This window comes from Osmerus eperlanus, chromosome 9, assembly GCF_963692335.1.
Source record: "Osmerus eperlanus chromosome 9, fOsmEpe2.1, whole genome shotgun sequence".
NCBI lineage: Eukaryota > Metazoa > Chordata > Actinopteri > Osmeriformes > Osmeridae > Osmerus > Osmerus eperlanus.
The window spans coordinates 4841609-4868977 of record NC_085026.1 but is presented as its reverse complement, the minus strand read 5'-3'; the positions used below and the strand labels follow the sequence as shown (position 1 = coordinate 4868977).

Here is a 27369-nt window from a genome sequence, read left to right as displayed (position 1 = left end):
TGAAAACATTATTGGTTTCTTTTTTTGGCTAACTATTAATCAGCATTACTAAAGAAACACCAAATTCCAGTTGAAAAGAGGATCGCTTCCATTCAGAGACTCAAAAACAAGTGGTTGTGAGACTGAAAAGTGTCAGATTGTTTTAAGAAGCATGGATTTCCATTTTCCAACCTTACTATCTTGCATCACACAATTTTATAATAATTTTAGCATTTCAAAACAATTTTTACACTTTCAGTACACTTTGTTGTCTAGCAAAATGACAAAATAATGCATAGTTAAGTGTAGGTTTGTGCAACGATGTGAGAGTACTAATAAAAAAGTACTAGAAGGCCAACAGAAGTTTCCAAATGAAGCAATAAGGCATTAGAGAGGAGTTACACTGTGAACATACATGGCAACCTCACTAAAGTTTAATGAATTTGTGGAATGTTCATTGTTTCATCACACTAGTCAAATGTGGGACACATAATAGGGAAATTAATTTTACAAACGAATGTTGAAGTGTGTTTCCCCCCATAGCTATTAGAAGTGGTACTTATGTGTTTATTGTACTTATAGCATATTGTGGCTAGTTTTTCTTTTTTTTACCTCAGTGTTTGGTGATATATTTACCACAAAGAAAGAGATAGAGCGGTGTAAACACTCGCTTACCTCAGCTTTTAAGAACCTCAGAATGTGAGTCATTGCGGCAGGGTTGCTGTAGCCCTCGGTGACACTGATCGAGAAGATACTGAATAGTTTGACCTTCTCCCGCACTGACAGTCCAGTTTCCCCTTTATTTCTGAACACATTACACTGGACACGTCACACGCCACAGAGGTGGTGGATGAATAACACTTTTAAGACTACTGTAAGAATACTTACGGGAACAAGGCATTAAACTTTTCATTGATGCTTTCATACATCATTTCAGCCAAAGACTTGTTCAGGTCTCTTGTTTCTCCATCGTTTGACCTGAAGAAACCGTTATTTCTGCACAAGGCGGATAGAGTCTGATGGTATCCACGTCCATTTTTTTCAACCTAAGGAAATTATATTGAATGTTTAATTCATTAAATGTGTGTGGATTAAAACATGGCATATCTGTAGCAGTTTTAAATATAATACCATAAAATAACTTAATCTGCCAAGTAGTAGTGCTTACTGGTACTTCCACGTTTTTCTTGGTTATTTCAGCACATTTCATCACTGACTTCTTAACTCCATCTGAGAGGTACTTCTCCAGTTCATCGTGACATGGCTCTAAAAGATCAACCTGTAGACATTTCAGTTGATCATCCAGCTTCTTATTCAGCTCATTGTGCAGCTTAATTTTGTCCATATTCTGAAACACATACCACAGAACCATCTGAGTTTCTCCTCAAGATAAGACTAATTTACAGACAACACAAGGACACCTTCATTAATGGTGACACTTACCATCTCCTCGTTGTTATCTTTGGATGTCTGTATGAGGGACAGGATCCCTGTGGCACTTGTCAAATACTGTGAGGCCACTCTGTTTGTGTGACTGTGGTTAAATCCCCTCAGCACCTCTCTCAGCTTTGGTATCTCTAGCAGGGTTTTTCCCCAAAGAAATCAATTAAGAAAATACATAGTGTCTTTGTCAGCTATAATGACTACATTGACATGTGAATCTGCTCTGTTTGTGCTCACTTCAAGAAATACACAAACTCCCTTTATGGGTGTTGATGAACAGCACACACTCCTCTAATGGAAAAAAGAGACAACTACTAAAACTGATGATGCTCTACCTGTGTCCTCCTGTTTCAGATTCTTTGAGAAGAACTCCTGTGAACTTACAGTAAACACTGAAATGCTTTGAATGTAATATTTCTGAAAAAAAATCACAATAGGTCAATCAGCCAGCTGTATGATCAGAAAAATCTATCACAAACACCTCCTGGGTGAGAGAAATACCTGGAGTTGACACTGTTTTACAAAGGCTTGTTTCACTCGATTCTTGGCCTTGTTATTCCTGTGCTGTATGCATTTAAGCTTTTTCTCTGACTCCTGGGAAATGGGGAGAATAATAAATCACTTTGTATTTCATCTGGCATAGATAGATCATCTAATGAAGTGGTGTCGGTTTGTATCCATTTTTCACTTACATTGTCCGCTGTGATTTGTAGATCTTCATTGTTCAGTCTAAGGGAAGTGAAAATCAAATATGTAATTTTTTTAGTTTTCTGCATACTGTTTCAAACCTAACATAATAAACAAACTAATAGTACACTGAACACACTCTTTAGTACTGCATACACTTACATACACAAAATCGAGGATAAAAAAAAGACTGACCTTGATGACCTCATGTAAGACTGGGGATCAATATTATCAGTTTTGGTGCAGATGAAAGTGATGCCAGTGCATGCCCCTCCCTGTACCATATCTGTCATGCTGCTCTTCAGGATCTCCCAGGCTGGCTTGTCAGATGTGGCTCGATTGATATCACTCACAACCCAAACAGCTGTGCACTCCCTTAACATCTGGAAAAAAAGTTATTGTTGTTCGTTTGGTTTAATGGAATAGTTTTCTCATTACAAACAACTAGTACAGTGTAATCCAAACCAGTTTCTATCTATTCAATATGAAAAATAAAATAAGCGCCTGTACCTATATAATTTGTCAGTGTATTGAAACTATAAACTATATTTTCTCCCCAAAAAAGAAATTCACTTGCCAAATATTACATTTTTTCATGTACTCGAAACCTGTAACTTTGCTAAAATAATAGCATGAATACATATGAATACAAATAAATGCTATTAATGAATTCATATATGAATGTAAAAAATGGTTTGTTTAATGATGAGTCACACCCTGGTTCTCTCACCCTGCTGGTCATTCTATGTTGGGTTTGTTTATATTGCTGCCCCTCAGTTAACCTTGGTAGTCAAATCATTAACTGCACCTGTTTTTGCTTGTTCTGTCTTTCTTCTGTTTTGTATCAATACTCCTAATTTTCACTTGTTTGATTGGGTGTGGAATTGTACTGTCAATATGGTGTCTAAACTTGAGGTCTGACACAAGAATCTTGTAAGTTCCTTTAAGTAATTTGTTTCATTCAAGTAAGTTGGGTGCTGCACATGCATCCAGAATCTCCTTCAGTTTGTGACAAAGAGCACTACAGTGAGCACTTACCAATTTCCACATCTCGTCTCTGGTCTGATTGCAGTCTCCATTTCCAGGGAGATCAACTAGCACAATGTTCTGGAGAAGCCCTTTGTGATCTGGCACTTTGATTCTCACAGTCTTCACTACTGGCCAATAGAGTCCCCCAAGATCAGACTCTTGATGTTGAATATAAGGCCTGATTTTTTCAGAGAGATCTGAGGCCTGTTTGAGCATGGAATTAGACTTAGAAGGTAATCATTTTTCACAAATATGAGCTGTAAATAAAGTATCTTGAACTCACATACAATTACAATTTACAGCTACAAGAACTGTAACTTACCTGAAACGTTAAGATGGTTTTAGTGGTTAACCTGAGCAGGGCTGCAATATTTGTTGAACGATCATCCTTCATCAGTTCATCAAAGCTTTTTGCAGTTGCATTCTTTCCATACAGTGCTTCAATCTTGTCTTCTGCCATTTTGCAGATGGTTTCATCCCTTTCATCAGGTTCCGCTAGAAAACCTAGCAGGGTCTTTAGCTCCTCTTCCCAGGCCTACAAATGAACATGAAGTATTTTTCAGTATTCATTTTAAACGTAGGATGTGAGTTGTTACATTACAGTATGACAGTGGTAATGTAACAGTTGTAAGAAACCTCTTTTGAGATGAATTCAATAGTTGCTGTGTACTGGTCTCCCTCAGCCCCAGCCTCCACTTGTATGATGACTGATGTACAGGCATCGAGTGTCCCTGTTGGTAACAGCTCCTCCTCATCTAGGATGGCATTTATCAGGGAGCTTTTACCATCTCCTGTCTTTCCAAACACACCAATAGTGGTTTTCTGTATCGTTTTCTTTAGCAGATCTTCCATAATGTCCCTGGACACAACAAACAAACAAGTCATAGATAAATGGCTAGATAGACATACATAAAAATAGATAGTTTGTTTTAATTAACAGCAGATTCAGGAAAACATTATCATGCATGTTAATTAGTGCTATTTTACTGAAACAGGCAATGTACCTGATGAAGTTCATAAATTTGTTTGTGTTGGTTGTGGCATGGTGGTTGATTTTCTCCTCAAGTTTGTGTTGAACCTGTGCCATGACTTCTTGTGCTTGCTGTATGGCTGCAATCTCTTTAATCTCTATAAATTAAAAGACCATAAAACCATAAACAATATCTGTTATTTGACAATTACCTGTAGTGAGAGTAAATGTGAAAGTCCATGTTTTTTTTGCCAGATCTGACCACAGTATCCAGACAGGTTTGACTAATCCTTTAATCTAAGACTTAGATGAGAATGATTGTGAATGGATTGGATGAAGGGGTCATAGGGCTGTTTGGATATGTGCAAAACCTAAACGTTCCAAAACTAACAAACCATCGTGTTGATCTTGTTATTATTCAGCTATTACCATTGTTTTATTATTTATCACCATAATTTAATTTGTGGAACAGATGGATGTGACACAGTATTTACCATGGAATGATGACACTATCAGTAACTTGTCTGTTATGGGACGAGCCATTCTTCATTTAGAACAGTCATTTTTTAATGAAAGTGATTAAACAAATTATTTATCACAGGTTCCTACCTCCTGTTCTCTTCTTCTTCCATTCTCTGTCTTTGTGAGAATCACTCTCTCTTCCTCTTTTTGCTGTCTGTTTGCTCTCTGGAAGTAATGAGCCCCCTGGTATCACCCCAATTTCCTCACAGGTGAGATGTCTTCTCCCATTCTCTTCCATCATCGTGTCTATCTTCTCAAAGAGTTTAAGAACTTGACTCTTGTCAAATCTGTAAATCTTATCAAATATGTGATGCCTCATCTTACAATCCTGTATGATCAGGCCTAAAGGGTCTTCTTTTTCACCAGCGTAAGTTGTAGAGACATGTCGCGCACTTCTAACAGTAGTTAGTACAATGGTATAGTTCATGGCCTCATCGCTGAACAAGTTCAGTATGGCTTCCACTTTGTGTCTGTCCTCCTCTGAGAAGCTGTCAGGCTGCAGCACCACTAGAAATACATGAGGCCCTGGAGCAGACAGGGCCACACACTCTTTCACTGCCACCGAGAGCTCATGTTGTGTGCGTTGGGGATGAAATAGGTCAGGAGTGTTAATGACTGTGATGGGTCTTCCCTCCACCTGTCCTCTGACTCTCTCACTTACATGTTCTTCACAAACCTCAAGGGCTTCAGTCTGAAATGCATCTCTTCCAAGGATGAGGTTTCCCACTCGGCCATTGTCCAGTTCATTCTTCCCCAGCAACACAAGCCTCACTGCAGAAGATTAAACCAATTGCAATATAACAGTATAACCTTAATTCACAATTCATCTAAACCACTGGAATTAAGATTGAGCAAAATTAAGATAATCTTTTGAAGAAACTATGAATTTTGGCACATTTATCTGTTATCTGTTGTAAACAGCCTCTGTTCAAATATGTGCTAAAATAACCAGTCCCTTCAAGATTTTGCAATTCGTTTTTATTTTTTTTGCAATCAAAATGACTAACACATTGTGAGAACTATTTAAATTATTGTTTCTCTCAATCCAGGTGCTGTGGTGTTCTGAGTTGCAGGGTATGGAAGCAAATCGTTACCAAAATTCAAATGCAAATGCAGTGCCCCCTCCATACAGTGATAAAATTCTCATAATATCAGCTGTAAGAAAATGTATAATTTATAAGGCCTGAATCGCTTTTGTGGCATAAAGGGGGTGTCATATACCAACCGCGTCAATCACTCCGTATAATTAGGTTCCTCCGTTAGGAGGGAACCTATTGTTATTGTTGGTATTCTTATTATTAGGTTCCTCCGGTAGGAGGGAACCTATTGTTATTGTTGGTATTCTTATTAGGTTCCTCCGGTAGGAGGGAACCTATTGTTATTGTTGGTATTCTTATTATTATTTTTCTTCTCCTTGCGCCCCAATATCTCAAAAAGTCCCTGTCATAAATTTTCTAATTTGGCACATTGATACTACATCCAAGTGGGTACCCCCACACCAAATATGGGCCACATCGGACCATAGGGGGCGCCACAGGCCACGCCCAAAAGTCCGATTTTCAAAGTGATGGCATTTCCACCCCATTGCTCCAATTCTTCTGAAACGTGGTGGGCATGCCTCATTTTTCATGAGGAACAAAAAAGCCTCAAGGACCCATAAGGTCCGCCATGAAGGATTTTCCTGTACTGTGATAATTTGGGAAAACCTTCAAAATTCCTCTTCTCTTGAACCAAAGGTGAAATTGACTTGAAATTTGGTACAGATATGTATCATTGACGTATTTAAAAACGTTACTTAAGGCAATTGAATCAAGTACAAAATGGCTGAAATGGGTGTATTTATGTAAATGTCCACATTGCCTCAATATGTTTGTGTCACTAAATCAAATGTATTTTTGAAGGATGGTTCAAACCTAATAAGCTTTAAGGTGACATGCCTCTGAAGTACCATGCAAAGTTTCACCTTGATATGTCAAAATATGACTGAATTACAGCTGTTTGAACTTGGACCAAATCTGACAATGCTCGCCATTGGAGAAACAGCTTTTTTTAATTATCCAGTTATTGAACTTTGTGTATTCCATGCCTGGGAATGGCTCAATTGGCTGAGATGTTGTGCTGGTAATCAAGGTTCAATACCAGTCAGAGGCATAGTTTTTAATTTTTTATTCTGACCAAACGGTTTCTAGTCTCCCGATAAATCCTCCGGTTGTAAAACATAGCAATGCGTGTTTATTTGAGCCCATCACAACACTCTGATCATCTGTTTAGCGAGACTGTGTAAACCACTGCAAAACAAGCCAGGTTCACCACAGTAGCTAGCTACTTGTAGTCTACGCATGGTAGAGATAACTCTAATGGTTTTCTCTAATGAAGTCAATTGATTGTTCAGGTGGATCCCTTGCCTGTTGCACAAATTCATTTCAGTAACCTAAGCCAGGACACATTCCCACTGATGCTAGGCATGATTTAAAATTCCCTTCCATGACAAGTTATGGCACTCCAAACAACCTGTTTAAAAAAACGATGAGAAAGTTATTCTTTACAGCAGCAACCCAGTCATCCCGTTGTCCCGTTTTTATAGGAAATGTACAAGCAGTTTTAACTTAGGCTGAATCTAACAACACTTACCACAGGAGAAACAGCTTACTTTTTTATACAGTAACTGAACATGACAATATTCAACACTGAGAATAGGGCTGGGATGGTGACCTGTAAAGTATAAGGTTGTAGGTTGGAATCCAGCCATAGTCTTTTGGCCTGTCATCATTTTGATTATCTGTTTACTTCAATAGGATGACATCTTTCTGAAGTACCACAAACAATTTCACCTTGGTATGTCAAAATATGATTGAATTAAAGCTGTTTCAACGTTGGCTGAATCTAACAACGCTTACCACAGGAGAAACAGCTTACTTTTTTATACAGTAACTGAACATGACAATATTCAACAATGAGAATAGCTCAATGGGCTGGCATGGTGACCTGTAAAGTATAAGGTAGTTGGTTGGAATCCAGCCATTATCTTTTGGCCTGTCATAATTTTGATTATCTGTTTAGTTAAACAGGATGACATCATTCTGAAATACGATGCACAATTTCATGCAATTTCACCTTGAAATGTCAACCGTTTCTTAACCTTTGTCCAAAAGCTGACCAAAGCTAATACTCTGCCCTTTCTATTCATACAATCTCAACAGTTGGTGTGTAGCAGAGAGGATAGAGGGACTGACTTGTAACCTTATGCTCATGAGTTCAAATCCCCATTCAGCCTGTTGTTGGCCAAACATGAAGTAGTTTTGCTCCCTTGTTGTCCAACTCTCAATCTTCTGCAGTGTACATGTTTATAATATTTTGCCATTTTGCGGAGGAACCCGCATCCTCTTTCCGTAAAAGTTGACATGTGTATTCACCTGACACCAAAGGACTGGGAAAGGCAGTGGCAGTGGTTGAGACAGACTAGGCATAACTTTACACCACCATCAGGAGGGCAGAATAGACGGGTAAAAAAAATGTAATTTAACATTAAGTGTTGTTTTCCTCTATTTTATGCGCAATTTATGCAGTAAGAAATACGCAGAAAAAACTGGATGGAGTTAATTACTTACTGTTTGGCGGTTAATTGTTGCTTCTTCTGCTTCTTCTTCTGCTTGTTTTGCTTAAGCTTATGTTCAATGTAGCACTGAATTAGAATTTGTCTGATAGACTTTTGCTTTGGAACTTCCAAACGCATTTAAGTTCACCTTGTTCAGGTGACGACGAAATGAATTACTCAGACTATGGCATCGGGTATTATCTTACATGTACAGGACATTCTAGGCTACATTCCAAAAAATCCTTCCTTCAAGGGAAATTCTGGTTTACGCTTATGTTAAATGAAATGCCGAATTTAAGTTTCATTTTTTGGGAACTTGAGCGGGAAGCGTTAGATCTGGTTAGATCTGGTTTTACGCTTCCCGCTCAAGTGGAACTCAGCGTTCCATACAAAGCCTCTGACACACCCATATCCACCGGTCTTGTGTGGCTGGCTTTCCAACCTCGTTGCCTAGCTTCCACTACCACGTTTGCATACATTAGCTTCCTTCTTTCAAGTGCTTCCTCAAAATGGAATTGTTAAATCAATATAGTAAACGATGTGCTCACACTTAGAATACAACGACATGTCTGGTCTCTTAGTAGTCACAACAATACACTGTGGAACTTGAAGTTGTCTACCGACATCAGCCAGCATTCTCCAATCCTGCACCCATTTTCCAGTAGGCCTAGGCCTACTGGAAAGCTATTAACCAAACATTTTTCCCAACTATATCTTCTATAAAGGTCAGATAGGTAGAACTTCATAACTCGTTTTGCTGCAGTTCAAAACGAGCCAATTAGCTCAAACCATCATAACCACAATTTATCAGACTTGATGAGTCTTCCCAAATTATTTTCAGAACTGAATGTTATAATAACCCTCTTCATGCACTAATACCATTTATTAATACAACATTATCACATCCTAACTGTTTATCCCAAACAGTATGCCAGGCTCTGATAAAACTCAAATAAAACTTAAAAACAAATTACAATTTAACTCCAAATAAAAATACATTTAGTTTTTTCTCTTGCTCATTTTTTTTTATAACCAAATTAATAAAAAAAAATTGCAATCAAAATGACTAGAACATTGTGAGAACTATTTAAATTATTTTTTCTCTCAATCCAGGTGCTGTGGTGTTCTGAGTTGCAGGGGGTGGAGACCACAGACTCAATTTGTATAGTTCATTTCGTGGCATATAGGGGCTCTCATGTAGCCTACCAACTGAGACAACCACGTCATACACTATGGGCTTATATCACGTGTATTCATGATGTTCAAGCGTAGCTAAGGGAACAAAGGGTGCGTTCAAAACGGGGTAAAGTCCAAACTCTTGTGCCCCCTCCATACAGTGATAAAATTCTCATAATATCAGCTGTAAGAAAATGTATAATTTATAAGGCCTGAATCGCTTTTGTGGCATAAAGGGGGTGTCATATACCAACCGCGTCAATCACTCCGTATAATTTCATGTATATTTCCGTAAACAATTTAAATGCTGCAATAAATCCGTAAAAGTTGACATGTGTATTCACCTGACACCAAAGGACTGGGAAAGGCAGTGGCAGTGGTTGAGACAGACTACGCATAACTTTACACCACCATCAGGAGGGCAGAATAGACGGGTAAAAAAATGTAATTTAACATTGTGTTGTTTTCCTCTATTTTATGCGCAATTTATGCAGTAAGAAATACGCAGAAAAAACTGGATGGAGTTAATTACTTACTGTTTGGCGGTTAATTGTTGCTTCTTCTGCTTCTTCTTCTGCTTGTTTTGCTTAAGCTTATGTTCAATGTAGCACTGAATTAGAATTTGTCTGATAGACTTTTGCTTTGGAACTTCCAAATGCATTTAAGTTCACCTTGTTCAGGTGACGACGAAATGAATTACTCAGACTATGGCATCGGGTATTATCTTACATGTACAGGACATTCTAGGCTACATTCCAAAAAATCCTTCCTTCCTTCAAGGGAAATTCTGGTTTCCGCTTATGTTAAATGAAGTGCTGAATTTAAGTTTCATTTTCTGGGAACTTGAGCGGGAAGCGTTAGATCTGGTTAGATCTGGTTTAACCAGATCTAACGCTTCCCGCTCAAGTGGAACTCGGCGTTCCATACAAAGCCTCTGACACACCCATATCCACCGGTCTTGTGTGGCTGGCTTTCCAACCTCGTTGCCTAGCTTCCACTACCACGTTTTCATACATTAGCTTCCTTCTTTCAAGTGCTTCCTCAAAAGGGAATTGTTAAATCAATATAGTAAACGATGTGCTCACACTTAGAATACAACAACATGTCTGGTCTCTTAGTAGTCACAACAATACACTGTGGAACTTGAAGTTGTCTACCGACATCAGCCAGCATTCTCCAATCCTGCAACCATTTTCCAGTAGGCCTAGGCCTACTGGAAAGCTATTAACCAAACATTTTTCCCAACTATATCTTCTATAAAGGTCAGATAGGTAGAACTTCATAACTCGTTTTGCTGCAGTTCAAAACGAGCCAATTAGCTCAAACCATCATAACCACAATTTATCAGACTTGATGAGTCTTCCCAAATTATTTTCAGAACTGAATGTTATAATAACCCTCTTCATGCACTAATACCATTTATTAATACAACATTATCACAGCCTAACTGTTTATCCCAAACAGTATGCCAGGCTCTGATAAAACTCTCAAATAAAACTTAAAAACAAATTACAATTAAACTCCAAATAAAAATACTTGCTTGCTTTTTTCCACAGGTACACTTGCACTTATAGCAGTTCATGTTGTTTAATTGTAACTTGTTTAACTACATGCTCTTATGGTTCTTCCCTTTGGCACTTATTTTGGTTGTTCACAATGTGTGCTTCATGTTTTGGCTACTCGCAATGTTTTGTGGCTATCTCGTTGTTATGATCAGTGACCTATGCATTTTGTAAGCTCTCTCTTGGAAGTCGCTTTGGATAAAAGCGTCTGCTAAATGAATAAATGTAAATGTAAATACATTTAGTTTTTTCTCTTGCTCATTTAAAAACATTTTTTTTTTTACATCTAATACCTCTGGGATCACCTTTGTAAGATCTCAAGTAACGGGACTCTTTTAGCCCCCACCTTTCTCCATGTCTCCTCGGGATTTCTGTAACTTCTTGGTCAAAGAAAAAAACCACCTCTATTTTTATTCAACACAAAACAAGTTCAGGGACTCTAACCCTTGGAGTGGATTTTACCCTCTCCTTTTTTATAAACACAAAACACGTAGGCCTACAGGGACTCTCACCCTTTTTGAAGAGGACTCTAACCTCTCCTTGACAAAGACAAGCCACGTGTTAGGACTCTCACCCTTTTGAAGAGGACTCTAACCTCTCCTTGACAAAGACAAAACACGTATAGGGACTCTCACCCTTTTGAAGAGGACTCTAACCTCTCCTTGACAAGGACAAAACATGTGTAGCAGTACTTTGACTTAACAGGTGTCTGCTTACCTTTTTTATGTTGAGGCGCCTCTGATGATTACGTCTGCCTCCTCGTACCGGTGTATGGGTCTCTCTCCCAATCTGTCGGTCGGGCCGGAACCCTCTGGACTCCCTCTTTTCAGCGTCGGGGTCACCATTTTAAGGATTTGAATTATTTTGTGTCTATTCCAATATGTAATGATGGTATTCAATTACACAAATCTGTGTTCTAGAAAGAGTGGTCTGGAGTCGCAGAGGTCCCATAATATCAGCTTTAATGCAGCAGTTGGAAATCAATAAGTACAGAGCTCTGGGGTTGTCTACGTTTCCCTACCCGCAACAGAGTTTGGGTTGGTTCACGAAGTCCAACTGGCTATCTGTCCCTCCCCAGCATATATTTATACAGTGCAATTAAAACAGAAAGATGAAAAGAGGGTTGAGCTTGTTCTCTCGTGCATCAGGGAGTTGTTCTTGCCTACACGTCCCACCGGGTGCCGTCTCCACCCGGCTTCAAGGTTGTTTCTGAAAATGAAGAGAGACACAAAGAACAGCCTGCTTCCCACACCCTGTGTGAGACAACATGTTTAAGCCTGAGCACACTTCTCAGATCATAAGACAGAAATTTATTAAGCACAATATATTCCTTAGCTACTGTTTGAACATGCCTCGTGCCGACTTTTCTGCTCCTCTCGCACAAAATAAATCTTACTGTCCTCATTAACCAGTGAAGAGTCAAATCAGCTAAATTTGTTTATTAAGGAAGCAAAGGCAGCTGGTGTTGTTAGAGAGAGTTATTTTGTGTATCTCTATGTGTGAGTGTGTGTATATGTGTGAGTGTGTGTGAGAGAGTTCTTGTGTGTATCTCTGCCTATGTGTGAGTGTGTTAGTTTACTAATGTAAGGACATGTATGGAAGACCTCCATACATGTGACCACCACAACATTGCCCGATGGCAATGGCAATTGTCACGGCACCATTTTTTTCAAGCTGTTATTTTAAGGTAAAAAAGTTACATATTGTTACTTTAAATGAAGCATTAAAATTAAAAGTGAAAAATAGAATAAAATGTATAAAATACGTATAGGCAGGAGGTTCATAGACAGTAGTTACATTAAAGAGATTCACTAAAACAGCACGTCTGAATTTGAATTATGTAATGCCAAAGTGAGTAATAATCAGCCACAAAGGACAACTTTTCAGCCTCTTCATTCTGCACTTGTAATGAAGCAAACTCTATATACTAATGGGATCTACATTTATTTTAAACTGGGTCATGTTTTCAATTTAATTAAATTCAATTTAATTTATATAGCGCCAAAACAATACAATTATCTCAAGGCACTTTACAGAGCCCAGGGCCTGTTTTCTATATCTAACATTCTATATCTTACATTCTTAAATTCTTAAAACATTTAAGTGCCAAGCCTTTACAGAGCCCAGGGCCTGTTTTCTATATCTAACACTCTATATCTAACATTCTTAAATCATTTCAGTGCCAAACATACTACCCTAAGTTCCAAACAATTCTATATATCATTCAAATAAAATCCACACTCCCCACAGTCCAAAGACACGTAAGTCAGGTTAACTGGAGATAGTAAATTGCCCCTAGGTGTGAATGTGTTTGTGTGGACTGGCGATCTGTCCAGTGTGTTTCCCTGCCTTTTACCCAATGAGCACTGGAATTGGCTCCAGCCCCCTACAGGCCTAATTAGGATCAAATAATCTGGTTGATGGCATTTCTGTTGGATTACATTATGATAGAACACTTATGACAACGTCTGTCATTCCTTTTGGGGTTGTTCCAGCTCAAGCTTAACACACAGCTGAGACTGATGTACGAATGTTGTGTTGTTTATGTCGTCCTACAGAGTTTTATGAGACAGTACAACCACAGACCTTCATGACAAAGACGGACCATCATAGCCATATCTCACTAGTTTTTAACACATTGTATCTACATGATCTATAGAAGATTTATATATGTAATTTTCTGCACTGTCTAACCAGCCATGAACATTTACATGGCTACACAAAAACCTGTTTTCCGCACCAACTCTTCATTAGATTCTCGGCGCTGTTATTCATCAGTTAGGGCAGATAACGTCTCCAGCTCTCTAATTTCAGCGCTGACATCTACAACAAAGAAGAACACAGTCAGTCGTCTTTCTCGTGTGATTTATGACAGCTGAATGATCCCAGCGCCAAAGACACCTGAGAAAGCATTTTGATCAGATTTACAAACATCAGTGTCCAAGCAAGGCTTTGGAATGTGAGTTTACTGTTCAGGCAGATGGATATGGATTATGATGAAGATCTGTGGGGATCCTGACTTACCAAAGCTAAACGGGAAGTTGGATTCAGTCCGTGCATGAGCCAAAGCTTCCCGTAGATTCTCTCTCAACATCATCTCGATTTGTTTCTTGCAAAGAAAGAAAAAAAAAGATTCAAGTCAAACAAACATTTGTTTAAATATTCCCGAAGTAATCGATTCACCTGAGTAACTGAATCTTCCTAAAGAATTCCGAAATCCTAAAGAATTTTCATTTTTGAACTTCACATGTAAAAGTGAACAAACCGTCAGATTTCTGAACGAATCCAGCATCTTGTTCTTTGCTTTGTTGAACATGGTGTGCTTCAGTGACTCAGTATGTTGTATCAGTACTCCCTGCTTCGCCATCATGGATCTTGTTCCAACACATTCTTCAGCCTCTGCAACCAAACAAGCAACATTTGGTTTATATTACCGAAATTACATAATCACATAACTCTTCAAATAAGTCTTTCTGGAATTAAGCACAATTCCACTGACTTACTGTTGTAGCCAGGAACCATCTCTTCTTTGATGGTATCTGTGATTGATGCATATATTTCCTTCTTTTGTTGCGCAATCTCTATATATATAAAATTCTTCAGCTTGGCTTCCTGTATATTTTCATGAGAAATAAATTAAATATTGCATTCAGCAAACAATAGTATATTATATAACAGTGCAAGTACTAGAGAGCTCTAATGAAACAGTACTAGAAGGCCAACAGAAGATTCCAAAAGAAGCAATAAGGCTTTATGAACATGCATGGCAATTTCACTAAAGTTGAATGAATAGGAAAATTCATTTTACAAAAGAATGTTGAAGTGTGTTTTTCCCCCCCATAGCCATCGGACGTGGTACTGATATTTTTACTGTACTTATAGCCTATTGTGGCTAGTTTGTATTTTTTCTTACCTCAGTGTTTGGTGATATATTTACCACAAAGATAGAGATAGAGCGGTGTAAACACTCTCGCTTACCTCAGCTTTTAAGAACCTCAGAATGTGAGTCATTGCGGTAGGGTTTCTGTAGCCCTTGTTGACACTGATCGAGAAGATACTGAATCGTTTAACCTTCTCCCGCACTGACAGGCTATTTCCCCCTTCATTTCTGCACACATAACATTGAACACGTCACACACAGAGGTTGTGGATGAATAACACTTTTAAGACTACTGTAAGAATACTTACGGGAAAAAGGCGTTAAACTTTTCATTGATGCTTTCATACATAATTTCAGCCAAAGACTTGTTCATGTCTCTTGTTTCTCCATATCTTGACCTGAGGTAACCTTTATTTCTGCACAAGGCTGATAGAGTCTGATGGTGTCCACGTCCATCTTTGCCTGCCTAAGGAAATAATATTGAATGGTAAATTAATTAAATGCGTGTGGATTAAGCATGGTAGATCTGTAGCAGTTTTACATATCACACTATAAAATAACTTTGGTAATCTGCCAAGGAGTAGTGCTTACTGGTACAGCCATGGTTTTCTTGGTTATTTCAGCACATTTCATCACTGACTTCTTAACTCCATCTGAGAGGTACTTCTCCAGTTCATCGTGACATGGCTCTAAATGATCAACCTGTAGACATTTCAGTTGATCATCCAGCTTCTTATTCAGCTCATTGTGCAGCTTAATTTTGTCCATATTCTGAAACACATACCACAGAACCATCTGAGTTTCTCCTCAAGATAAGACTAATTTACAGACAACACAAGGACACCTTCATTAATGGTGACACTTACCATCTCCTCGTTGTTATCTTTGGATGTCTGTATGAGGGACAGGATCCCTGTGGCACTTGTCAAATACTGTGAGGCCACTCTGTTTGTGTGACTGTGGTTAAATCCCCTCAGCACCTCTCTCAGCTTTGGTATCTCTAGCAGGGTTTTTCCCCAAAGAAATCAATTAAGAAAATACATAGTGTCTTTGTCAGCTATAATGACTACATTGACATGTGAATCTGCTCTGTTTGTGCTCACTTTAAGAAATACACAAACTCCCTTTATGGGTGTTGATGAACAGCACACACTCCTCTAATGGAAAAAAGAGACAACTACTAAAACTGATGATGCTCTACCTGTGTCCTCCTGTTTCAGATATGGCTTCTTTGAGAAGAACTCCTGTGAACTTACAGTAAACACTGAAATGCTTTGCATGTAATATTTCTGAAAAAAAAATCACAATAGGTCAATCAGCCAGCTGTATGATCAGAAAAATCTATCACAAACACCTCCTGGGTGAGAGAAATACCTGGAGTTGTTTTTCAATGGCTTGTTTCACTCGATCCTTGGCCTTGTTATTCCTGTGCTGTATGCATTTAAGCTTTTCCTCTGACTCCTGGGAAATGGGGAGAATAATAAATCACTTTGTATTTCATCTGGCATAGATAGATCATCTAATGAAGTGGTGTCGGTTTGTATCCATTTTTCACTTACATTGTCCGCTGTGATTTGTTGATCTTCATTGTTAAGTCTAAGGGATGTGAAAATCAAATATGTAATTTTTGTAGTTTTCTGCATACAACCTAATAACATAATAAACAAACTAATAGTACACTGAACACACTCTTTAGTACTGCATACACTTACATACACATAATCGAGGATAAAAAAAAGACTGACCTTGATGATCTCATGTAAGACTGGGGATCAATATTATCAGTTTTGGTGCAGATGAAAGTGATGCCAGTGCATGCCCCTCCCTGTACCATATCTGTCATGCTGCTCGTCAGGATCTCCCAGGCTGCCTTGTCAGATGTGGCTCGATTGATATCACTCACAACCCAAACAGCTGTGCACTCCCTTAACATCTGGGGAAAAAAATATTGTTTTTGTTGTTTATTTGGAATAGATAAACAAGTAGTTCAGTATAATCCAAACCCTTTTCATCTATTCAGTATGAAAAATAAAATAGGTGTCTGTACCTATATAAATTGTCAGTGTATTGAAATCATAAATTATATTCTCCCCCCCCCAAAAAAAAAAAACCTGTAGCTTTGTTAAGATAATAGCACACATGAATACATATGAATAATAATGAATGCTATTAATAAATTCATATATGAATGGAAAAAATGGTTTGTTTAATGATGAGTCACACCCTGGTTCTCTCCCCCTGCTGGTCATTCTATGTTGGGTTTGTTTATATTGCTGCCCCTCAGTTAACCTTGGTAGTCAAATCATTAACTGCACCTGTTTTTGCTTTATCTGGCTTTCTTCTGTTTTGTATCAATACTCCTCATTTTCACTTGTTTTATTGGGTGTGGAATTCTACTGTCAATATGATGTCTAAACTTGAGGTCTGACAAGAATCCTGTGAGTTCCTTATACATATATAAACAAATAACTAAAGTTATTTGTTTCATTCAAATAAGTTGGGCGCTAACCTGAACATGCATCCAGAATCTCCTTCAGTTTGTGACAAAGAGTACTACAGTGAGCACTTACTGATTTCCACATCTCGTCTCTGGTCTGATTGCAGTCTCCATTTCCAGGGAGATCAACTAGCACGATGTTCTGTAGAAACCCTTTGTGATCTGGCACTTTGATTCTCACAGTCTTCACTAGTGGCCAATAGAATCCCCCAAGGTCAGACTCATGATGTTGAATATAAGGCCCTATTGCTTCAGAGAGATCTGAGGCCTGTTTGAGCATGGAATTAGAATCATTTTTCACAAATATGAGCTGTAAATAAACTCACTTGAACTCAAATATAATTACAATCTACAGCTACAAGAACTGTAACTAACCTGAAACTTTGAGATGGTTTTAGTGGTTAACCTGAGCAGGGCTGCAATAACTGGTGAACGATCGTCGTTCATGAGTTCATCAAAGCTTTTTGCAGTTGCATTCTTTCCATACAGTGCTTCAATCTTGTCTTCTGCCATTGTGCCGATGGTTTCATCCCTCTCCTTTCGTTCCGCTAGAAAACCTAGCAGGCTCTTTAGCTCATTTTCCCAGGCCTACAAATGAACATGAAGTACAGTCACGTCCATAAATATTTGGACATTGACACAATTTTCATCATTTTGGCTCTGTATACCACCACAATGGATTTGAAATGAAACAATCAAGATGTGCTTTAAGTGCAGACTTTCAGCTTTAATTTCAGGGTATTTACATCCAAATCAGGTGAACGGTGTAGGAATTACAACACATTTGATATGTGGCCCCCCCCTTTTTAGAGACGGTGTCTCCGTTGGGTGCGGCAGGGAGCCGCCACGAGCACAACCATACGCCAAATCAAATATTACAATGATGTATTGTATCATGTGGAATAAAGTATCGGTAACAAAACTACTCAGTCCTCCTGCCTGAACCACAATAACAGTAATGTACTCAGAGGAGAAGGATATCGTCATCACAACTACAGATGCTACTTTTGTTGAGGGTTCTTACTTTGAGAGGATGTGATGCATGATGGTGTAGCTATTATTGTTAGCCAACAGGGGGTGCTTAACTGCTTAGAAAGTGAATGCTGTTTGATCTTAGCAGAAATTAACCATGGAATGCTTTCAATTGCTGTTTTTTGGCCACCTGTAACATTCCTCACAATTACAGAGATTTCACACATTACACACAACGCAAAGAATCACATTGCATTCTTTACAACGCTTCTATGTATGCAAGAACACGGTTGCAGATGGCCTTGAGTAATAACAATACACTGATGTAAATAATTCCATTATATCCCACATGGTTTAACAGTTGTTACTCTGTAGAATTGATATCCCATTGGGTCCTCACTGAATGTTTTGATTAATAGCCCGATTCCCTAACCGCTCAGCCATCTGACCCCCCATCTCAACACCTGGGGCTCACGTCTGCCAGGGAATCAGGAGCAGCACTTTGAACATCGCTCACACACCACCACACTGGTGCTCTGCTGATAAAGGTTCAACTGCAGTCTGACTTGTTCTGAGGACACGTCTGAAGAGCCCCACAGAGAAACAGCATCTAACCTGGTGGAGGAGGTGACAGGACTGGAGGTGGAGATCAGGAGGGCTTCTTCAGAGTCACGTCATTTCCTCCCTCCAGAGAGAGAAGCACAGCTCAGTCATGTTTCTGGTCAGTTGCTGAGATGTGTTCAGCTCTGACATCCTCATCCATGATCTCTGTTGTCATCCCAGTCTCTGTGTTGCTACTGGGGGCTGCAGGTACTGTCCAGGAACTGTTCTTTCAGCTACAGTGTGGAGAGATTCATTGTCAGGTCTAGCTGAGCCGGTGGACCTCAACGGTGGTTTATCAAGTCGTCCTCATGTCCTGGTTTTGTTCTCTGTGTCTCCAGGTCTCTCTGAGGGGAGTGATGTCACCCAGACCCCAAGCATCCTCTGGTCTATCAAGGGGCAGCCTGCTGAGATGGACTGCAGTCACACTAAGGGTGCTTTATACTACCAGATGTACTGGTACAGACAGCTACCAGGACAGGGGATGAAGCAGGTTGTGTACAGTGTGCCCTGCAGCAAGCCTGACTTTGGAGAGTTTGGTGAAGTCAAATTCTCTGCAAACAAGACTGTAGCAGAGAGAGGATCTTTCACAGTGAAGAACTCTTCACCAGAAGACAACGGCATGTACTTCTGTGCTGTTTATGAACACAGTGATACAGACATCATGTGCAGCTGCACAAAAACCCCCAGTGAGTTTTGATCTTAATTCAGAATGATGAACCATCTGATGATGTTTATCCCCATCATGGACTGTAGGGGGCTCTCTAGTTCCATCAATCCTCACGTTTCTAACGTTGTTGCTGTTCTCTTATAACTTCAGATTTCTCATGAAAGGCCCTGAGTGACGTCATGTGAGATGACAGTGTGTTCTGCTGACACTCCCTCCATCCACCTCCTCTGGGCAGAGTCACTGTGACACAGCAGGGGGTGGGTGTAGCTCAGGGGTAGACAGCCTCCTCCCTCTCAGTTAGTAAGCAGACTTTGTGAACAATACTTCTCAAACCGTTACAAAGTGCTTTCCTGTACATGTATCAATCCAACAAACCAACACAGAATCAAAGCAAGACCCAGTAAAGACAACAGTGGTCCAGCAGTAACAGGTCCCAGATTATCTGAGTGAAGCCTCACTGGTAGAGCTTCAGCAAACAGGAACACCATGATCATCCTGCTCATCAGCATATCCATTCATGCTGTCTGGGCTTCAGGTATCTTTACTTTCATACGATTGTTAATTCCTTTGGCTTCTTGTTATTTTTTTAATAAATGTAATAACATATTTTCATCTGCAGGTTCGTCTCTGAGTGACCAAGTTCACCAGACTCCTGCAGCCTTGATTAAGAACCTGGGAGATTCTGCTGAACTGAACTGCAGACATGATATCCAGAGTTACAATCGCATCCTCTGGTACAAACAATCCAACACAGGAGAACTGGTGTATCTGGGATACATGGTAGCAAACGCAGGCAATCCTGAAGCTGGGTTCAAAATCACAGGAAATGCAAACCAAGGTCAAACCTGCACATTAACCATAGAGCAACTCTCTTCAGACAGCAGTGCAGTGTATTTCTGTGCTGCTAGTCTCCACAGTGGTGTAAATCCCCTCTGTTCAATACAAAAACGTCTCCCAGACTGTGCTGTCTGTGTGGTAGGACTCCTCCACACACCTGCATGAAGCCACCGTCACCAGCTTTGATCCAGGGCCAGAACTCTGCTCAGCTATGAGGAGAGGAGGAGCTTCCTGATGCAACAACACCTCAGATGATGCAGGAGGGGCCTCTGTAGTGCCGCCCCCTCTTTCACACAGATACAGGGGACTGGTCATGTGACCCCCCTCACACAGGGACCCGGTCATGTGACCTCCATGACAGCATCCTCATTGCTGACAGTCTGGTACCTCTGCACTCAGACTGTAAGCTGGGAGCCGACAACTATGTTAGCATGGCTGATTCTGTCTCTGCCAACACTGGGTAATGCTAACCTTGATTCTTCCACATCTTCTTGTGTTGAATGTACAGTGTGCAACAATGTGCTTAGCAGCTTTGTTTGTTGGATGTAAGGCTTATCTTCATTAGATTTACAATATTGTTATGTGATTCTGTCTGTGGTGGATTGGTTTCGTCTGCAGGGCTGTCCCTGAAGCAGCCCCCTGTGGTGGTGGTTGAGGAGGGGCAGCCTGTGAGACTCCCCTGTGACCAGGACAAGACCCCCAAAGCTGTCATGATCTGGTACCAGCAGAGGGGAAGGTACAGTCTCATCTCTCTCTCCAACAGGATCCATCTGAAGCATGTAGCTCTACCATAAACCATGGAGTCCAATGAGCCTGCTTACATTTAGTATTTTATTCATTTAGCAGACGTTTTCATCCAAAGTGACAAACAATCCATGTAGAAAATACAGCAGAGAATCAACGATTAGAAATGCATTGTTCCAACAATATTTCTGTGGTTAGAATCAATGAATGGTCTGTATCTCACCAGGCCCAGTACAAAAAGTGTTTGTTTTGATCTCCCAGCACCTTGCAGCTGCTGCTGTGGTCCTCTGGGCAGAACGTGGAGGTGGAAGCCCAAGGTCTGATCAAGGGCTTCAGGGGGGACAGGAAGGGCTCCTCTCTGTCTCTGCACCTGGAGAAGTCTCAACTCTCTCACAGCGCTCTTTACTACTGTGCAGTCAAGTCTCTACACAGTGACAGATCCACACCTGGGGCCATGACAAAAACCTCCCACAGTCAGCCAACCAGGAAACTAACCAACTAACCACCCAGCCAGCAAAGAGACAGACTACCAGGAAACCAACCAACCAATCAGCCTGTAAGCCAGCCAGCCAAACAGCTCACCAGCCAGTAAAACAACCAGCTAACCAGGAAACTAGTCTTCCAGGAAATCAACCAACTGGCCAATCAGACAGACAGCCTTTCAGGTAACCAGCCAAGAAACCAACCAGCCAGCAAGCCAGCCAGGAAGCGTCAACCCCAAGGAGGGGTTAGGATCTGGGGTGTGGTGTCTGTGGGTTAAGGCAGGGTGAGTGTTGAGGAATCCTCTAGGTGTTCCAGAGACCACAGCAGCATCACACAACTCCAGCAGTCAGTCTATCTGTGAGCTTGAACAACTAGTGTCTCTGAGAGGCAATCTTTCTGAACATGGCTCTGAAAATGGCTGCTATGTGCCTTCTTCTCCAGCTCGTGCCACTAGGTAACTATAGAAGCCGATTAAACTTTATAAACAAAATGAGTGTGTGGATGTGTGTGTGTTCAGGGTTCTGATGGAGAAAAGCAAACAGCTCAGGCTCTTAACCGGTAGTTCTGGAACATTCTTTTACTTAGGTTCTGGGGTGAATCAGCCCCCCGACGTGCTCGTGGCTGAGGGCCTGAATACGACCCTGCGCTGCTCCCAGATCAGCACCTCCTACAACAGCATGCTCTGGTACCTCCAGAGACACGGCCAGAATCACCTCACTCTCATAGTCCACGCATACGTCAACATGGTGACCATGAGTGAGGGGTTGGAGGTCAGATACTCGGCCACGCGACGCGGGACTGCACTGGATCTCACCGTGACAACCGCCAACAGCTCAGACAATGGGGTCTACTTCTGTGTCAAACAGGAAGCACAGTGGTAGAGCTGAGGCAGATGCCTCAACAAAAACTGATACAATCATCTTCAGGGTGAAAATAGCACGTGTGCACACAACATGAACTGATGACAGATAAGCTGCTGTGGTTTCATGCCCCTCTGAGTCACCAGAAGGTTACTCTGCCAATACTGCTCCAAAAGAAAATCCATCTGTACATAGAAATCAGTTCAACTCTAACCCAGCAGGGAGAGACAGAGTCAAACTTCTGATGATTGAGGATGTTGGTACTGAGGTGACAGTTGTGATGTCACTCTGGTAGCCCCGCCCTCCTCCTCTTCATGTACAGGACCATGCTGACTGCCAGCAGGTCATCAGGTCGTCACACAACTGAAGACTGTTCACCATGATCCTAGCCTTCATCCTCTGCTCTCTCTGTCTGTCCTGCATCAAGGGTGAGCAGAACAACATTTCAGAGAGAAAACAGAGAGAGTTATAGTTTTACTTTTTCTCATCACCACTGTTTCTCTCCACAGGTTCCTCTGCCAGTCCCACAGTTCAGCAGACTCCCTCTGCTCTGATCAAGAACCTGGGAGACTCTGTTGACAAAGAGATCCTTTGTTCACACAGCATTCAAAACTATGATTGTATCCTCTGGTACAAACAACATTTAGATGGGGCTCTCCAGCTACTTGGTTATCTGAATGTAAATTTTCCATATCCAGAGGAAGATGTGAAAGGACAAATCAGCTTTGAGGGAAATGGGCGTAGCGAGGCAAAGCTCTCCATCTCCAAACTCTCTCCAAGTGACGGAGCAGTGTATTTCTGTGCTGCTAGTCTGCACAGTGATTCACCCTCCCTCTCTTCTCTACAAAAACCCTCCTGTGATAAGAGTGGTGATCAGTGTGTGTGAGCAGCCAGTCTGAGGCTGGCTCCCTCTCAACACCTGGGGCTCACGTCTGCCAGGGAATCAGGAGCAGCACTTTGATCAACGCTCACACACCACCACACTGGTGATCTGCTGATAAAGGTTCAACTGCAGTCTGACTTGTTCTGAGGACACGTCTGAAGAGCCCCACAGAGAAACAGCATCTAACCTGGTGGAGGAGGTGACAGGACTGGAGGTGGAGATCAGAGTCACGTAATTTCCTCCCTCCAGAGAGAGAAGCACAGCTCAGTCATGTTTCTGGTCAGTTGCTGAGATGTGTTCAGCTCTGACATCCTCATCCATGATCTCTCTTGTCATCCCAGTCTCTGTGTTGCTACTGGGGGCTGCAGGTACTGTCCAGGAACTGTTCTCTCTGCTACAGTGTGGAGAGATTCATTCTCAGGTCTAGCTGAGCTGGTGGACCTCAACCGTGGTTTATCAAGTCGTCCTCATGTCCTGGTTTTGTTCTCTGTGTCTCCAGGTCTCTCTGAGGGGAGTGATGTCACCCAGACCCCAAGCATCCTCTGGTCAATCAAGGGGCAGCCTGCTGAGATGGACTGCAGTCACACCAAGGGTGCTTCACACTACCAGATGTACTGGTACAGACAGCTAGCAGGACAGGGGATGAAGCAGGTTGTGTACAGTGTGCCCAGCAGCAAGCCTGACTTTGGAGAGTTTGGTGAAGTCAAATTCTCTGCAAACAAGACTGTAGCAGAGAGAGGATCTTTCACAGTGAAGAACTCTTCACCAGAAGAGTACTTCTGTGCTGTGAGTGAACACAGTGATACAGACATCATGTGCAGCTGCACAAAAACCCCCAGTGAGTTTTTATCTTAATTCAGAATGATGAACCATCTGATTATGTTTATCCCCATCATGACTGTAGGGGGCTCTCTAGTTCCACCAATCCTCACGTCTCTAACGTTGTTGCTGTTCTTTTAAAACCTCAGACTTCTCATGAAAGGTCTTAAGTGACGTCATGTGAGATGACAGTGTGTTCTGCTGACACTCCCTCTGGGCAGAGTCACTGTGACACAACAGGGGGTGGGTGTAGCTCAGTGGTAGACAGCCTCCTCCCTCTCAGTTAGTAAGCAGACTTTAGAAACATTACAAATTGCTATCACTGTACATTCATCAATCCAACAAGCCAACACGGAATCAAAGCAAGACCCAGTAAAGACAACAGTGGTCCAGCAGTAACAGGTCAGAACAAGTCCCTGATTATCTGAGTGAAGCCTCACTGGTAGAGCTTCAGCAGACAGGAGCACCATGATCATCCTGCTCATCAGCATATCCATTCATGCTGTCTGGGCTTCAGGTGAGTTTACATTCATGCGATTGTTAATTCCTTTGGCTACTTGTTATTTTTTAAAGAAGGCAATAACATCTTTTCTTCCCTCATCTGCAGGTTCGTCTCTGAGTGACAAAGTTCACCAGACTCCTGCAGCCTTGCTCAAGGACCTGGGAGATTCTGCTGAACTGAACTGCAGACATGATATCCAGAGTTACAATCGCATTTATTGGTACAAACAATCCAACACAGGATAACTTGTGTATCTGGGATACATGCTAGCAAACTCAGAAAATTCTGAAGCTGGGTTTAAAATCACAGGAAATGCAAACCAAGGCCAAACCTGCACATTAACCATAGAGCAGCTCTCTTCAGACAGCAGTGCAGTGTATTTCTGTGCTGCTAGTCTCCACAGTGGTGTAAATCCCCTCTGTTCAATACAAAAACGTCTCCCAGACTGCGCTGTCTGTGTGGTAGGACTCCTCCACACACCTGCATGAAGCCACCGTCACCAGCTTTGATCCAGGGCCAGAACTCTGTTCAGCTATGAGGAGAGGAGGAGCTTCCTGATGCAACAACACCTCAGATGATGCAGGACTTTCACTCACTCACTCACACACACACACACCCTCCCACCCTCCCAGTCCTACAGAAGCTCAGTTTGGAGAAGGTGCACCAGTGGTTGTGTTCAGAGCAGCTCTCTCCAGATCTTGAGGTCCCAGTGTCTCTCTCTCTACTCTGGCTCACAGGTACTGTAGGGTCAGTGGCTACACAGGAAACATCTCCATGATAGACTAGATAACGCTCACACGCTGTAGATGGTTACAAGAGCATCACTTCCACTCTGCTATGATTATAATCTCCATCCCACAGGTCACTGCCAGAAGAGTGATGTCACACAGCAGCCAGGAACGATCTGGAGTCTTGCCCGGAAAACTGCAGAGATGAACTGCAGCCATGAGAAAGACGCGGGTCACGTTCAGATGTACTGGTTCAGACAGCGTCCAGGGGAGTCCATGATGCTCATCGTGTTCACAAGCGTTGGTCTGCAGCCGGACTACGGAGATCTCAGTAAAACCAAATACTCAGCTGTTAAATCTGTAGCTCAGAACGGAGCGTTCACTGTAAAGGACTTGACACCAGAGGACAGCGGGCTGTATTTCTGTGCTGTCAGCCAACACAGTGATACAAACTGATTGTACAGCTGAACAAAAACTGGTTTGTGACAGCCTTGGGTTTGTTTTCCTGCATCATCAGAACAGATGTGGTGTCTGACCTGTAGGTGGAGCTACAGCTCAACAAGTCCTCCAGCACCAGGCTGGGGGTGAAGTCTTGTTCTGGATCACACCAGAGCTCAGAGCTCCTCAGAGTCCCTGAACAGTTCTGGACTGGGAGTCAACATGATCACATGTCTCATAGGCACAGGGATTTTCTTCATCCTGACCGGTAAATGTTATATATCCCTCTCAGAGTCATGACTGTTTAGATATTCAAAATGTGAATGATTTCTATATTGTAATAAAGTGTTTGTAAGTCTTGTGTGTCCATGTGGTGGTAATATCTTCTCTCTGTCTGTCCAGGTGTGTGTCAGACTGTGGAGGTCCACCAGACTCCCTCTGATCTCCTCAGCAGAGATGGAGATACTGTGCATCACTCATCTGCACCCACAGTAAAACAGACTATAGATTGATGCTCTGGTACTTCCAGAAACCAGGGGACCCAGCTCTCACACTCATCGGGTATTTGATTTATGGGACTCCAAACTTGGACGGTTCAAATGAAGAACATTTAAGTTTCTCTGGGGATCTCAGTGGTGACAAGTCAAATAATGCCTCTCCCCTCATTAAGAACCTGAGTGTAAACATCCAAGTTGCAGTTTATTACTGTGCTGCCAGCTATGCACAATGCTACAGATCCCCTCTGTTATCTACAAAAACCCTCCTCTCTCATACAGGAGTGGTTTGTGTGTCAGAGTGAAACACCTGCATCTGAGGTCTGAATTAGATCCAGCAACAGCATATCAGTAAGTGATGCTAAGTCCTCAGTTGGTCCTCCAGACTCAGCACTGATGGTCACCATGATCAGACTTCTCACTATCTTCTCTGTTCCTTTGTTCTGGATCGCAGGTAAGCCTGCTGACCTCCCCACTCCACTGAGTTGGACATTTGCGAAAAAGAATTTCTAATATCTGACTGCAAGCGAATGCAGCACTAGACGACTCCCCCCCCCCCCCACACACACACACACACACACTCCGCAGAGTCGGACATTTGCGAGAGCGAATTTCTAATATACAAGCCCAAACTTTTTCATTTTCCACGGTTATTCAGATTGAAAATCTGCGGAATTCCGACAGCCTTCCTGTTCTTGTGTTGGAGCGACCGAAGTTGTTCCACAACAGTTTGACGTGGAATATGGTCGACTGAATTAATGTTGACAGACTTTGCAGAAAACTAAGTATTGATCCATCCTTATAAAGATCGCCTGAAAACTCCCTGGCCCTGTCTATTCCTGTAATTTTGGTTGATGAAGTGTTTCTGTGCCCTGAGTGACGTCATGTGAGATGACAGTGTGTTCTGCTGACACTCCCTCCATCCACCTCCTCTGGGCAGAGTCACTGTGACACAGCAGGGGGTGGGTGTAGCTCAGGGGTAGACAGCCTCCTCCCTCT

At 41.6% G+C, this 27369-nt stretch overlaps 1 protein-coding gene and 1 long non-coding RNA gene across 3 annotated transcripts in view; one reads left to right on the top strand and one right to left on the bottom strand.

The window, feature by feature from the left end:
• Nucleotides 1-27369, bottom strand: part of LOC134026191 (nuclear GTPase SLIP-GC-like) — a 44081-nt gene that overhangs the window by 3339 nt on the left and 13373 nt on the right. The window contains exons 1-14 of one of the 2 annotated variants that reach the window (XM_062468701.1): nt 8239-8527; nt 4718-5401; nt 4143-4266; nt 3775-3997; nt 3461-3673; nt 3148-3342; nt 2305-2492; nt 2115-2151; nt 1924-2016; nt 1758-1839; nt 1423-1556; nt 1148-1327; nt 868-1025; nt 655-784 (exon numbers count right to left, since the gene is read on the bottom strand). In XM_062468701.1, coding sequence (XP_062324685.1) covers nt 655-784; nt 868-1025; nt 1148-1327; nt 1423-1556; nt 1758-1839; nt 1924-2016; nt 2115-2151; nt 2305-2492; nt 3148-3342; nt 3461-3673; nt 3775-3997; nt 4143-4266; nt 4718-5401; nt 8239 — 2442 coding nt within the window. In that variant the 5' untranslated portion in view covers nt 8240-8527. Of the gene's footprint in view, nt 1-654; nt 785-867; nt 1026-1147; nt 1328-1422; nt 1557-1757; nt 1840-1923; nt 2017-2114; nt 2152-2304; nt 2493-3147; nt 3343-3460; nt 3674-3774; nt 3998-4142; nt 4267-4717; nt 5402-8238; nt 8528-16588; nt 16777-17413; nt 17609-17715; nt 17929-27369 lie in introns of those variants that run through there. The other variant, XM_062468702.1, reaches the window with a different exon arrangement.
• Nucleotides 22731-23997, top strand: LOC134026204 (uncharacterized). The gene is made up of 3 exons (XR_009931340.1): nt 22731-22934; nt 23016-23757; nt 23889-23997. It is a non-coding gene; the product is annotated as an uncharacterized LOC134026204 (long non-coding RNA).